The following is a 13233-nucleotide window of genomic DNA, read 5'->3' as shown; positions in this document are numbered from 1 at the left end:
TTTCTCTTTGTGTTTCTCACTAGAAGTGTGATTCACCAAAAATGAACGTTTATTCGCAGCAGTACTGTCGAATCATATGTGACCCCACACAAACGGTTGTTGAGTTAATCTTATCGTTTTCCGACGAGTTGCGCCGGTGGTATCACAAAGATGCCACGCCACATCGAGCATGTACTAGTACCTCTTTCTACCTAGGGTTTCATTTGGTGGTGGAGAGACAACGCTGGATGCCCGGAGCTAACGCCTTGATAGAATGCCGACTACGTCGATGCGTGTCTCCCTTACACCGGAACGCGGGCTTGCGTTTGAGCGCAATACAAACACTCTCACGCCCTGAAGTTGGCGCGAAAAGTTGAGACACGGCATGGATTACTGTTTCGCAGCGGCTCCTTGCTGCTGGACGGTCAAATGAATAAAAATGATTATTTACTCAAGGCTAACCTGACTTGAGCAAAGTAAACTGTTTCAGCATTTACCCATACTTTACTCAGAGTAAAGGGCTGCTTGCAGTTCAGAAGGAATTTCTTCGCCTATCATGGCATCAAGCATGGGGTGGGGAATTCCTTGCTTGAATCGTTCAAGAAGCCGTGTTTCAAGAAGTTTCTTGAGCAATTCTATTCGAACACAAATCTGGGCTTAAGTTCGAATTTCGAACATAGCATTTGTTTTGTCGAAACTGATGTTTACTGAATGAAAATCAGTAAATTAAGGTTGAGTAGCTGAGGATGAGATGAGGACGAACATCCAGATTCAGTTAAAATTAGGGAGAATCTGGAACAATCTGTGGCTATGATACTACGCTAGCGATTCCTCTTGAGATTTGTTTTACGACTTCCTATGAATTACTCCACAAGACCCTCCAGGGAAGCAGTCCAAGTGCTGTACTTGGAATTTCCATAGGATTTGTTCTTAATTTTCTTCCAGGAGTTGTTCCAGGGATTTCTCCCATAGTTGTCCACGGGATTCTTCCAGATCGATCCAAAAGTTGTTTCTGTGATCTCCTCCAGGAGTTGTGCCTATAGGATTCTTCCAGCAGCTGTTCATTCTGGGATTGCTTCAAGAGTTCCTTCTGGGATTCCTCTGACAGTTGATTCTGGAATTTTTCCAGGATTTCTTCCAGACATTCATTTTGGGATTTATCTACGAGTTCATCCTGACATTTCTACAAGAGTTCCTCATGGGATTCCTCCTGGGATTCCTCATGGGATTAATTCATCCTAGAGTTCCTCCTGAAGTTCATCGTGGAATTCCTCCAGAAATTTCTCCTGGAATTTCTCCAGAAGTTCCTCCTTTGATTCCTCCCGGGATTTCTCCTGGAGTTCCTCCAGGATTTCTTCGTGGGATTCCTGCAAGAGTTCCTCCTGGGATTTCTTTAAAAGTTCCTCCTGGGTTTCCTCCAGGAGTTCCTCCTGAATTTCCCCCAGGAGTTTATCCTGGCATTCTCCCAGGAGTTTCTCCCGGGATTCCTCCAGGAGTTTCTTCTGAGATTCCTCCAAGAGTTCCTCCTGGGATTCCTCTAGAAGTTCCTCATGGGATTCTTCTTGGGATTTCTGCTGGAGTTCTTCCTGGAATTCCCCCAGGAACTTATACTGGGATTCCTGCAGGAGTTCCTCCTGGGATTCATCTCGGAGTGTCTCGTGGGATTCCGCTAGGAGTTCCTCCTGGGATGTCTCCAGAAGTTCCTCTTGAAATCCCTCCAGAAGTTCCTCCTAGGATTCCTCCAGAAGTACCACCTGGGCTTCCTCCAGAAGTATCAATTTGGATTCCTCCAGAAGTTCCACCTAAAATTCCTCCAGAAGTTCCTACTGGGATTTCTTCTGGAGTTCCTCCTGGGATTCCTCCAGAAGTTGCTCCTGGAATTCCTCCAGAAGTTCCTCCTGGAATTCCTCCAGGAGTTCCTCCTGGGATTTCTGCAATAGTTCTTCCTGGGATTCCTCTAGGAGTTCCTCCTGGGTTTCCTCCAGAAGGTCCTCCTGAAATTTCCCCAAGAGTTTCTCCTGGGATTCCTCCAGAAGTTCCACTACGGATTCCTCCAGGAGTTTCTCCTGGGATTCCTCCAGGAGTTCCTCCTAAGATTCCTCCAGAAGTTCCACTACAGATTCCTCCAGAAGTTCCTCCTGGGATTCCTCCAGAAGTTCCTCCTGGGATTCCTCCAGGAGTTTCTGCTGGGATTCCTCCAAGAGTTCCTCCTGGGATTCCTCCAGAAGTTCCTCCTGAGATTCCTCCAGGAGTATCTATTGGGATTCCTCCAGAAGTTCCTCTACGGATTCCTCCATAAGTTGCTCCTGGGAATCCTCCAGAAGTTCCTCCTAAGAATCCTCCAGAAGTTTCACTACGGATTCCTCCAGGAGTTTCTCCTGGGATTCCTCCAGGAGTTCCCCCTGGGATTCCTCCAGAAGTTCCTCCTGGGACTCCTCCAGAAGTTTTTCCTGGGATTCCTCCACAAGTTCCTCCTAGGATTCCTCCAGAAGTTCCTCCTAAGAATCCTCCAGAAGTTTCACTACGGATTCCTCCAGGAGTTTCTCCTGGGATTCCTCCAAGAGTTCCCCCTGGGATTCCTCCAGAAGTTCCTCCTGGGACTCCTCCAGAAGTTTTTCCTGGGATTCCTCCAGAAGTTCCTCCTAGGATTCCTCCAGAAGTTCCTCCTGCGATTCCTCCAGGAGTTCCTCCTGGGATTCCTCCTGAAGTTCATCCTGGGATTCCTCTAGGAGTTTCTCCTGGGATACCTAAAGAAGTTCCTCCTGGGATTCCTCCTGAAGTTCCTCCTGGGATTCCTCTAGGAGTTTCTCCTGGGATACCTAAAGAAGTTCCTCCTGGGATTCCTCCACAAGTTCCTCCTGGATTCCTCCAGAAGTTCCTCCTGAGGTTCTTCCAGAAGTTCCTCCTGGGATTCCTCCAGAAGTTCCTCCTGGGATTCCTCCAGGAGTTCCCCCTGGGATACCTCCAGAAGTTCCTCCTGGGATTCCTCCACAAGTTCCTCCTGGGATTCCTCCAGAAGTTCCTCCTGGGATTCCTCCAGAAGTTCCTCCTGGGGTTCTTCCAGAAGTTCCTCCTGGGATTCCACCAGAAGTTTCTGCTGAGATTCCTCCAAGAGTTCCTCCTGGGATTCCTCCAGAAGTTCCTCCTGGGGTTCCTCCAGAATTTCCTCCTGAGATTCCTCCAGGAGTATCTATTGGGATTCCTCCAGAAGTTCCACTATGGATTCCTCCATAAGTTGCTCCTTGGAATCCTCCAGAAATTCCTCCTAAGGTTCCTCCAGAAGTTTCACTACGGATTCCTCCAGGAGTTCCTCCTGGGATTCCTCCAGAAGTTCCTCCTAGGATACCTCCAGAAGTTCCTCCTGAGATTTCTCCAGGAGTTCCTCCTGGGATTCCTCCAGAAATTCCTCCTGCTATTCCTCCAGAAGTTCCTCCTGGGATTTTTTCAGAAGTTCCTCCTGGGATTCCTCCACAAGTTCCTCCTGGGATTCCTCCAGAAGTTCCTCCTGGGATTCCTCCAGAAGTTCCTCCTGGGATTCTCCCAGAAGTTCCTCCTGGGATTCCTCCAGGAGTTTCTGCTGGGATTCCTCCAAGAGTTCCTCCTTGGATTCCTCCAGAAGTTCCTGCTGGGATACCTCCAGAAGTTCCTCCTGGGAATCCTCCAGAAGTTCCTCCTGGGATTCCTCCAGAAGCTCCTCCTGGAACTCCTCCAGAAGTTTCTTCTCAGAGATGAACCAGCCACGGGCTGAAAGTCTCTTTAACCCTAAAAGGGATACCTTCATGGCCTCAGTTTCGTCACCTCGCTGAGTGTGTTCCATCAAAGACAAGCTCTGAAAGGCGTCTGGGGTCCAATGGACCCCAGGTATCTCTTTTAGGGTTAATAGAGATAATAAAAAAAGAGGAGTATCTATTGGGATTCCTCCTGAAATTCCTCCAAAAGTTCCACTACGGATTCCTCCAGAAGTTTCTCCTGGGATTCCTCCAGGAGTTTGTTACAAAAATAAAAGAAAATTAGTTATTACTGAGTATTAACACATCACAACATACAGAACCTTACAAATGTACATATAAGAGACATCACAAATTGACGCAGCATAACACATAACAATGTGCCCTGTTATCCAGATGGATAACATCTCCCGATCACAGGGTGACGAGGTTTCATAGATTGGTTTGGGTCCATCAGTCATCCTGGAATTGTATTTTAGTTGGCACTATGCCTTTTAGTTCACAGTAGTTGTTACTGTGTTCATAGCTTGGTTTTATCTAGGAAAACTAATCTTAATCGGGCATCCCGTTTCGACAAATGATTTTCACCTTATCTCACTTAGCTCCTCTACAAATGGGGGTCATCCGAATTCACCTATTGTATCTATACGGATCAGAATATAAAGATAGCGTAGATGTTGTGCTGAAATAGAACTCGAGAAAATTATCAGATATTGAGGACCTACAATGAAGATTTTTTTTTGGGACTACACCATTTTTTTCGTCAAAGCATCTCACTCAAAGTGCAAATTTTCGGTAATACCAATCCGTGTGATCAATTATGAATTTCAAATAACTCACCGTACATATGTACAGATGGGTAATTTAATGATTAAATTGGGAAAAAAATCCACAGCTCAGGTGAGATTTGAACTCACGACCCCTATTCGCTAGACAAGTGCTTTACCAACTAAGCTACCGAGCCAATTAATGACCCAGCAACTTAGTTGTCATAAGGTTCAATTCTAATCTCCAATCTCGGATTGGTATTACCGAAAATTTGCACTTTGAGTGAGTCGTTTTCGAGCATCTACCTCTACGTAGTTATCCATCGTATCAAACAGAATGCGAACGACGCGTTTAATCGCCTTCCAGGTAGCAATTGTTCTTCCTCTACAAGTGGTTGGGGAAGCGATGCCTGTACGATAGCAAACAGTTTCAAACAATAAACAAATCGCTATCGCTCTTCGTACATATGTACAACAGAGATGGTTATATTTGCGGTTTAGGGGAAGATGATATAGATCGATGAGATTAGCTTAGCTGGTAAAGCACTTGTCTAGCGAATAAAGGTCGTGAGTTCAAATCTCACCTGAGCTGTGGATTTTTTCCCAATTTAACCAATAATTTACCCATCTGTACATATGTACGTTGAGTTATTTGAAATTCATAATTGATCACACGGATTGGTATTACCGAAAATTTGCACTTTGAGTGAGATGCTTATTTTGTTGGAACTTGGAACGGGTTAAGCAGCGGCGGCCAATTTACTGCGCGGAAAGGATGTAACACAGACAAACAGACGTTACTCTTAGAGGAAATTCGTCAAAAATGTTTGCCCGGTATCATTTTCATGAGCACACTGCCACCTGTTGATAGAACCGCGCGAGACACTGTCAGACAAAGTTCTCGTATTCAGGATACCGAGAGGCACAGCGTATCAAACTGTCGCGTGAAGCAAACTTCGCCGCACCGCCTTTACATGCAAAAGGGTCATAGTATCGATTATTCGCCATTACTGTGTAAATCAATTTAGTTAATTAGTAATTTAGTTAATTTTTTTTTCTTGTTGATTTAGACGTTAAAGGCTTTAACGATGTAAATCAACAAGAAAAAAAAAATTCGCCATAGTGTACCAATTATGGCGAACCCCATAAGAAATGCATGCAAATAGTGCGAAAAGGAACCGAAGTTAAAAAATGTTGCCATAACTAGGGTTCCTACCATTGGCATACGCTGTAATAAATACTAAAAGTAGTTTTGGTTCAGTTTCTATATTTTTCCTGTAAAGTATGCAAACTAAGCTATCTTTTAACATATTGGTGACATTTGTTGGTCTTCTCGTTATTTTTGTACAAATAGTTTTCCTTAGGTAGTGCCATAATTGGTACAGCCACCCTATAATCGGTACACTGAAAGACGGCTTGCGGTTGAAATTACTATTCTGAGGGTCAATTTAAATACACAACACCACTAAATTTGTGCAGACTGATTTTCGTTTCATTTCAACAGATTAATGTTTTCAATTTTACCATGGACTCGATTTACAAATAAAAAAAGTTTCTGTTGGCAATCGGATTCGAACCAAGAACCTTAAGATCGCCTGGCTCGCACGCTACCACTCGGCTATCGAACCGGTTGATATGAGGGGAAACAAAACGCACTCAAGAAGCGTTTATGACTCGATGATCACGTTTTGCCATGGTAAATTTAAAAACATTTTTATGTTGGTCATTACCGCAAGCCGTGTTCCAGTGCAGTGATGCCACATACACAGATTTACCTCGAATTACACAGATTTTTTCCCATTTTTGCCTACAGATATCTGTGATCACAGATCAAAGATTTTTGTAATGAAAAAGATTTTTAAGATTTTTAAAACAATGACAATGACTTTCGTGAAAAAAAAAGCTTTATTATAATTTTCAGGTACTCAAATTTAAATAATAGATATTAAATCTTCTAGTTGGATGGCCTAGGCCAAGCCTCAGGCGCATTGTTTTCGACGTTCTTGTGGTTTCTGATGATCTTCAGATGCAACCTGGGAGTGGTTTGGTCGACGTTATTCTAAGAACATTTTTTCCGTCTTTTTTTAAACAAATTGTTCAAAAATATTCGATTTTGGAGACCTTAACCTATCACAGATTTTTACTAAGATTTTCTGAAATTTCTCACAGATGAAAAAGATTTTTTTGACCAAAATCACAGATGAAAACCGAAAAAAATGTGGCAACACTGTTCCAGTGTATAATCATCGGGAAGATATTGCGGTAAAATAGAAAAAATCCAACGGGGCTGTGGTGGTTTCGACCGCCGCAGTCGTTCCGCAAACGTTAAAAGTGCTCGGTTTACGCTAAAAAGCACTCACTCACTTGGTTGCCATAAAAATAAAAAATAATGCAAATTGTTCCATTTATGGTTTATTTAATCACAATTAGTGCCACAATATGTAATTTATTTTTAAACTATATTATGTGTAGTTTCAGCACTTTTGTATGCAGCTGAACGCCATTAAACATGATTAAAATTTTCAACAATATATTTTTGTTGATAGGTTGTGTGCATACTTTTTAAAGTGTGTAGCAGTTTGACGTTTGCGGAATAGGTCTTCTTTGTCTTCTTCACTCCGCCAAGTTGGATGATATCTCTGGATAAGCAATAATAATTGCACGATACTGAGTCGCTGCTTGTATTTCCCATTTGACAAAAAAGATAAAAAAGCTCTGTCGTTATCACTACAGCCAGCCTATTCTGTTCGGGAGAATGTGGCTTTTGTCGGTTTTCACAACACAACAGGAAGATCTTTACAATCAACGGAGAAGGAACGAAAAAACACTTGCGTACTGTTTCACTGGATACGATCGAATTAAAAAGTTATTGCATTCAACGTTCACAAATCAAAACAAAAACAATCAATAATTCCAAGCCCCTTCCGGTTCGCTGTGCAATTTAGACTGCTCCGGTCAATCACTGAGTAGCAACTTCCGTTTGCACGGTTTTAATTTTTTTTAAACCAGTATGAGTGTTGCGTGATGTACACTACCCGTCATAAGTATAGACTCAGAAAAAGTATTTCAACAAACTTGCATCACCCTGACTCACCTCGACAACTTCAAAACCTGAGGACTTACTAATATGCTGTCTTCAGCAAAGTTGTTAGCAACAACTTTTCTGGAGGCAGCATTTTTGTAGGTGTTCTGGTTTTAGAGATATCGAGGTGAGTCAGGGTGATGCAATATAGTGGTAATCACGTTCAAATGTATGCGTGCCTTTTTTGTAGATGTAGTTGTGAAACTGTGAGGAAAATATTTGCACCCTTACACCGGACGTTAGTTTTATAATTATTTACCCGTTTTACCCAATTTGATTGGATAATATTTTCATATGCAATCTGAATAGCCTTTGTATTGGCGTGCATATTTGTGTGAGGAAAATTTCGTGCTAGTGTTCGTTTGTTGAAATGTCATTTATCTCTATTGTTGCATTACTTTTTGTGAGTCCATACTTATGACCGGTAGTGTACGTGTTGTCAGATCCATGGTTATAAATGAACCGGTTTTTATTCATTCGTAGAATACTAGGGTGCACAATGGTTTATATTCCCATTTTCACGCTCTTAATTAACAGCTCGTAGGATTGAGGAAATAGAGCAATGATGTCTTCGGCAAAGTTGATGGGAATGACCAGCGCCATCTTTTGACAGTTAGAGTTTTTGGATTGATCCCCCTTAAAGTGAGATATATATATATATATATATATATATATATATATATATATATATATATATATATATATATATATATATATATATATATATATATATATATATATATATATATATATATAATATATATATATATATATATTTGAATTGTTGAGAGAGGGTTGACGTCTTCAACAAAGTTGTAGCATTTTTGATTCCAAACAACTTTCCTGTAGACGTCAATGCTGTAATTTTCACACCCATGGAGATGGAGGCCTGTGTCTGAAAGTTGACCCCAAAAGCTCGTTTTTAAGCAAACCATACATTTTTTGAATTTTTAGACGTATATAATGTACAGCAAAGCTGTACGTATCAATAAAATACGCAACTTTGCTGAAGACATCAAAGCTGAAAGAATTAAATGAGATGAGCTTTCAGAAAATTTAGGATTTTTTTCGTCGATTTTTCGGGATTAACATATTTTTTTAGGGGCAAAAAGGTGCACATGAGGATACTCTTATCAGAAAGTTCATCTAAAGAGTTTTCAAACAAGGGTCAGTTTTTCCGTCCACGATCGTCTACTGAGGAGATATGACCACAATAAATATATGTACAACCATTCCATAGAAAAACAATAGAGTGTAACACCGATTGTCGTTAAAATTGGTGGGTTTATAGTTCTTCGCATATAGTTAGTAGACCCATATTTTTTTTATTTCATCATTAGGGTGACCAAACCAACTAACAATTTTCAAAAAATCATAACTTTTGAACCAGTTGACCGATTTGACATTTTTTTTTTTGAAAGCTATTTATTAAATTCTAGTTTTAGTTGAATGGGCCAAATCGCGTTTTTGCGCAAGAAATATGCAAATATATTAGATCTACTGGATTCTTCGTTTGAGTAAGACGTGCGTTGAGCAGTGTCTGGTTCTAAAATGGCGGAAAGTTGAAGACTGCCAAAGTTTGAAGCGGAAGATTGGTGAAAGGACTGCTGGAGAACCGGAAGGAGTTTCCTCGTCAGATCCTGCGCGGATTAAACGGAAGAAGGACTGCTGAATATTTGTAAACATTTTACAAAGTGTTAAATTGCTGATAAAGTAATAACGTTTCGATTACATTTAATGGTGTTTTACACAATTTTTTTCTCATTTGATTGTTGTGGAGTGTTTTTGGTGAGAATCGTAGCCATAAACGTAGGTTATTATGAAGACGTTTCTCGATCGGCTTCATATTCAATGACTACGAATTGACTGACTGTGTGAAGAGGAAGAGCGAAAATGAATTTGTTTGTTTTGAATATTGAGTGCAGAAATATTTAAATTCGTGCTGCTTTCAGTCAATGACTATGAATATTTTGCACCCTGCTTGCGAGTCTTTCATCTTCCACCGAAGGTATCGAATAACGATCTCTCGACTGTTCTCGGAAACTTTGGAAAAGTTGGTCGAATGATACGCGAGAAATTCCCAGAAGGACTTGGCCTCGACCATTTATTTATCGGCGTGAGAGGTGTGTTGTACACGTTGATACGGAGAGGAACAGCCCAGCTAGAAATGGAAAGTGGGGGTAGTCTATGACGTTCTCAAAGACAGGCGGCATGTGGATCAGCAACATTGCCGTATAAATCTGATTTTGTAAAGCCGGAAGATGAAATTATCGAAGTGATTCAGGATGCAACAGAAAACATTTATCGTTGCGGAGCAGAACAGGAACCGCCAGAACAGTCAGCAGAGATTGATTGAATGATTTGTCTTTATTATAGAGACTTTCAGCCCTTGGCTGGTGTTTCTCCAGCAGAGATGGAACTAGAGTTGGAGTGAACAACAGCGGAGCTGGCTGTTTACCTGGCTGTTTAGCTGAAGTTCACCAGCTGAGTCCAGGAGACAATAAATAAGCAACAAGAAATCGAATGATGGTCACGTCTTGCGGAATTCGAATTCATGCTGCGTCCGAGGAAAATAATCAGAAAGAGCTCCAACATCCCATGGAGTCAAACAAAACAATTCAATTGTAGCATAGTAATTCGGCTCCGTAAAATGTAAAGCGCGCTTGAGCCTCTGCATGTCGCCCGGGAGGATGAAAGCTGTTCTCAGCTCGCGCGACGGTATGAGTACCTCTAATCGTTCACATCTTGGATCCAGTCCAACACACCTCCTGCAACGCTACAATGCCAAACATGAGATCCTTCAGTAGATCAGCGAGTTTGCGGGTGCTCTGGATGAAATAACGAGATTTGCAATTTCACGTACCGAGTTTCCAATCACGTGTTCTTCCCTGCTACTACTGCCGTTGGATATAGTATGTATTCTTGTCATGCTTTCTTTTCGCTGTTTTCGCAGAGCCTAACTGGAGCGATCAGAGTGTACAGTTTAGCTTAGAGTCCGTCACTGGCACTCCGATGTTGATCAGCCGCCTCTAGTTTGGAAAACAGAAGCTGTTCTGAGCCGCTTCTCCTGAAGAACAGACGAATCAAGTTTGCAGCACAAGTAAGAGTGAATCTTACTCCACATGAGAAAGGCCCGTCGATCGATTCGCCAAAAAATGAACTGTCTTCATGATTGATAGCGGTTACATGGTCCGTAAATCTCCTTTCCCGGGAGCAATAACAATCGACGATGTGATAACACTGACTGTCAGCATCGCATTATCACAGCACAAGCACAGGGGGAGTCTGGCCGGGCGTCAGTCATCGTTAAAAATTGATTATTAATCAGTTGTACAACAATTCGGTTTATCTTATCGGAAAAAGCAAGTACCAAATGTGTGCACCTCCCGGCTATGCCAGATATCCCAGACCGGTCGGGATCTTCAGTAGTCACCCATCTTCCGCGGCGATGATCAGCTTGTCTTTGAATAATATTCATAATAAGTTCTGATATTAGTGTCTTGTAACAATGACACGCTCCTCAACGGAAAGCGTGGTCGGCAATCCCAGCCGGAAGCTGCCCCAGTACATCGCCGCACTGGCTGCGTCCGGTGGTGCCCTGGCAGCGGGAACCTTCCTCGGATGGACCTCGCCAGCGGAGATCCCGCTGGTGCAGAACGAGGAATACGGGTTCCCCATCAATGCGGAGGAGTTCTCCTGGATCGGGTCGATGGCCAATCTGGGCGCGGCACTGATGTGCTTCCCGATCGGGATTCTAATGAAGATGGTTGGCCGAAAGTGGGCCATGTTGCTGCTGGTGCTGCCACTGATGCTCGGATGGCTGCTGATCATCTTTGCGAGCAATGTTGCGATGTTGATGGTGGGGCGGTTCTTCCTCGGTGTTGGAGGTGGTGCGTTCGCTATATCGGGTCCGGCGTATACAGCTGAGATTTCCGATCCATCGATTCGGGGAGCGTTGGGAATGTTCTTCCAGCTGTTCATCACGCTTGGAATTCTGTTCGGATATGCAGTAGGTGCCGCTGTGAGCGTACAGGTGCTTAGCATCATTTGCGCCGTTATCCCGATTGCTTTCGGAGCAATCTTTTTCTTCATGCCCGAGAGTCCGCAATATTTCGTAAGTTCCGATGGTAATGTGTCAAACACTAGAAATACTACGTAGAGTTTACTTTTCAGATTGAGAAAAATCGGATCGAGGATGCATCCAAATCGCTCAAGTGGCTTCGAGGAAGCCACTACGATCAAAGTTCTGAGTTGGAGACGCTACAAGCAGAGGACGCTAAGCTGCGAGCGGAGAAGATCACTTTCCTGCAATGTTTCCAGCAGCGAGCAACAATTCGTGCGTTGATCATCTCCCTCGGGTTGGTGTTCTTCCATCAGATGTCCGGAGTGAACGCCGTCATTTTCTACACTACAACCATCTTTGATGCTGCGAACTCTGGACTGGATCCCACAGCGGCTACGATCATTGTTGGAGTCATCCAGGTCGTTGCCACCTTTCTGGCCACCATCATAGTCGACAAAGTTGGACGTCGGATTCTGCTGATGATCTCGGATTTCTTCATGGCTGTGTCCACGATCCTTCTCGCCGTGTACTTCCAGCTCAAGGAAGCCGATGAAACACAGGTGGAGAACCTGGGCTGGCTTCCGGTCCTGGCGCTGTGTCTCTTCATCGCCATGTTCTCCATCGGCTACGGTCCGATTCCATGGCTGATGATCGGGGAACTATTCGCCAACAACGTCAAAGCTTACGTTAGTCCACTGGGTGGAGCATTCAGTTGGTTGTTTGCTTTCCTCGTAACGAAGGTCTTCACCAACCTGCGAGATGCCCTTGGGATATCCGGAGCGTTCTGGCTGTTCTCGGGGATATCCTTGGTTGGTACCATCTTTGTGTTCTTCATAGTGCCGGAAACGAAGGGAATCTCGCTGGTGGAAATCCAACGGATTCTGTCCGGGGAGAAGGTGCAAGGGACTAAAGGTCACGTAAATCGAGCTATGGAAGACGATGAGAAATAGAGTTCTGCTGAAGACTAAGGTCGTAGCTGTTTGCAGATGGAGAATGGTTTCCAAATAGCTGTGGTTGTCTTCTATAGAATTTTTGTACAAATACTGTAGAATTATGTACTTACATATATAAATAAAATTGTTTTAGATACCGATTTATTCCCCTAAACTCATGTTTTTACCATGTGGTCATGTTTTCGGAAATATACCCAGGAATGCTCAAATCAGCTTCAGGACCATTTCCAATTTAGGTATAATACTTGCCAGCCAGCGCCTTGTCGACTTCTTTTATTTCCTTGTTGAAGCTGCGCCGCCATGAGCAAGGTTCCTTCCAATCTAACGCTTTCTTGCAGATTTCGTTCTCGCCCCTACGTAGAGTGTGGCCTACCCACCTCCTCTTTCGCTCCCGAATTTCTGTCGCTATCGACGATGGAGCTTCACGTTGGAGATCCAATGGTGATGCCACCATGGACGAATTCTATACCGTAGACATCTATTGATGAAGACCTGCAGCCGCTGAAAGTTCTCCGCTGATACACACCAAGTTTCACTGGCGCACAGCAGCACAGATTTTGGTGCGCGTCGAATATCTATTTAATCAGATTGTTTTTCTGTTTCTGTCTAGATTAGTCGCGATACCTACATCGCGCAGGTAGGGCTACTACACCCAAAACAA

At 43.1% G+C, this 13233-nt stretch overlaps 1 protein-coding gene across 1 annotated transcript; it reads left to right on the top strand.

Moving 5' to 3' along the window:
• The first annotated feature begins 10471 nt into the window (after nt 1-10471).
• LOC134284849 (facilitated trehalose transporter Tret1-like) lies at nt 10472-12726 on the top strand. The gene is made up of 2 exons (XM_062844243.1): nt 10472-11670; nt 11730-12726. The coding sequence occupies exons 1-2, from the start codon at nt 11065-11067 to the stop codon at nt 12567-12569; spliced, it is 1446 nt and encodes a 481-aa protein (XP_062700227.1). The 5' UTR covers nt 10472-11064; the 3' UTR covers nt 12570-12726.
• The last annotated feature ends 507 nt before the right edge of the window (nt 12727-13233 follow it).

Source organism: Aedes albopictus, chromosome 1 (genome assembly GCF_035046485.1).
Source record: "Aedes albopictus strain Foshan chromosome 1, AalbF5, whole genome shotgun sequence".
Taxonomy (NCBI): Eukaryota; Metazoa; Arthropoda; class Insecta; order Diptera; family Culicidae; genus Aedes; species Aedes albopictus.
Note: the sequence above shows the minus strand (reverse complement) of the source record. Positions and strands in the feature narration are given on the sequence as shown.

What these genes read in the sequence shown, in the direction of transcription:
- LOC134284849 (XM_062844243.1), top strand. Translation starts at nt 11,065, where the DNA reads ATGACACGCTCCTCAACGGAAAGCGTGGTCGGCAATCCCAGCCGGAAG. An exon ending in CCGAGAGTCCGCAATATTTC is followed by an intron (nt 11,671 to 11,729) that starts GTAAGTTCCGAT and finishes TTTACTTTTCAG; the next exon opens with ATTGAGAAAAATCGGATCGA.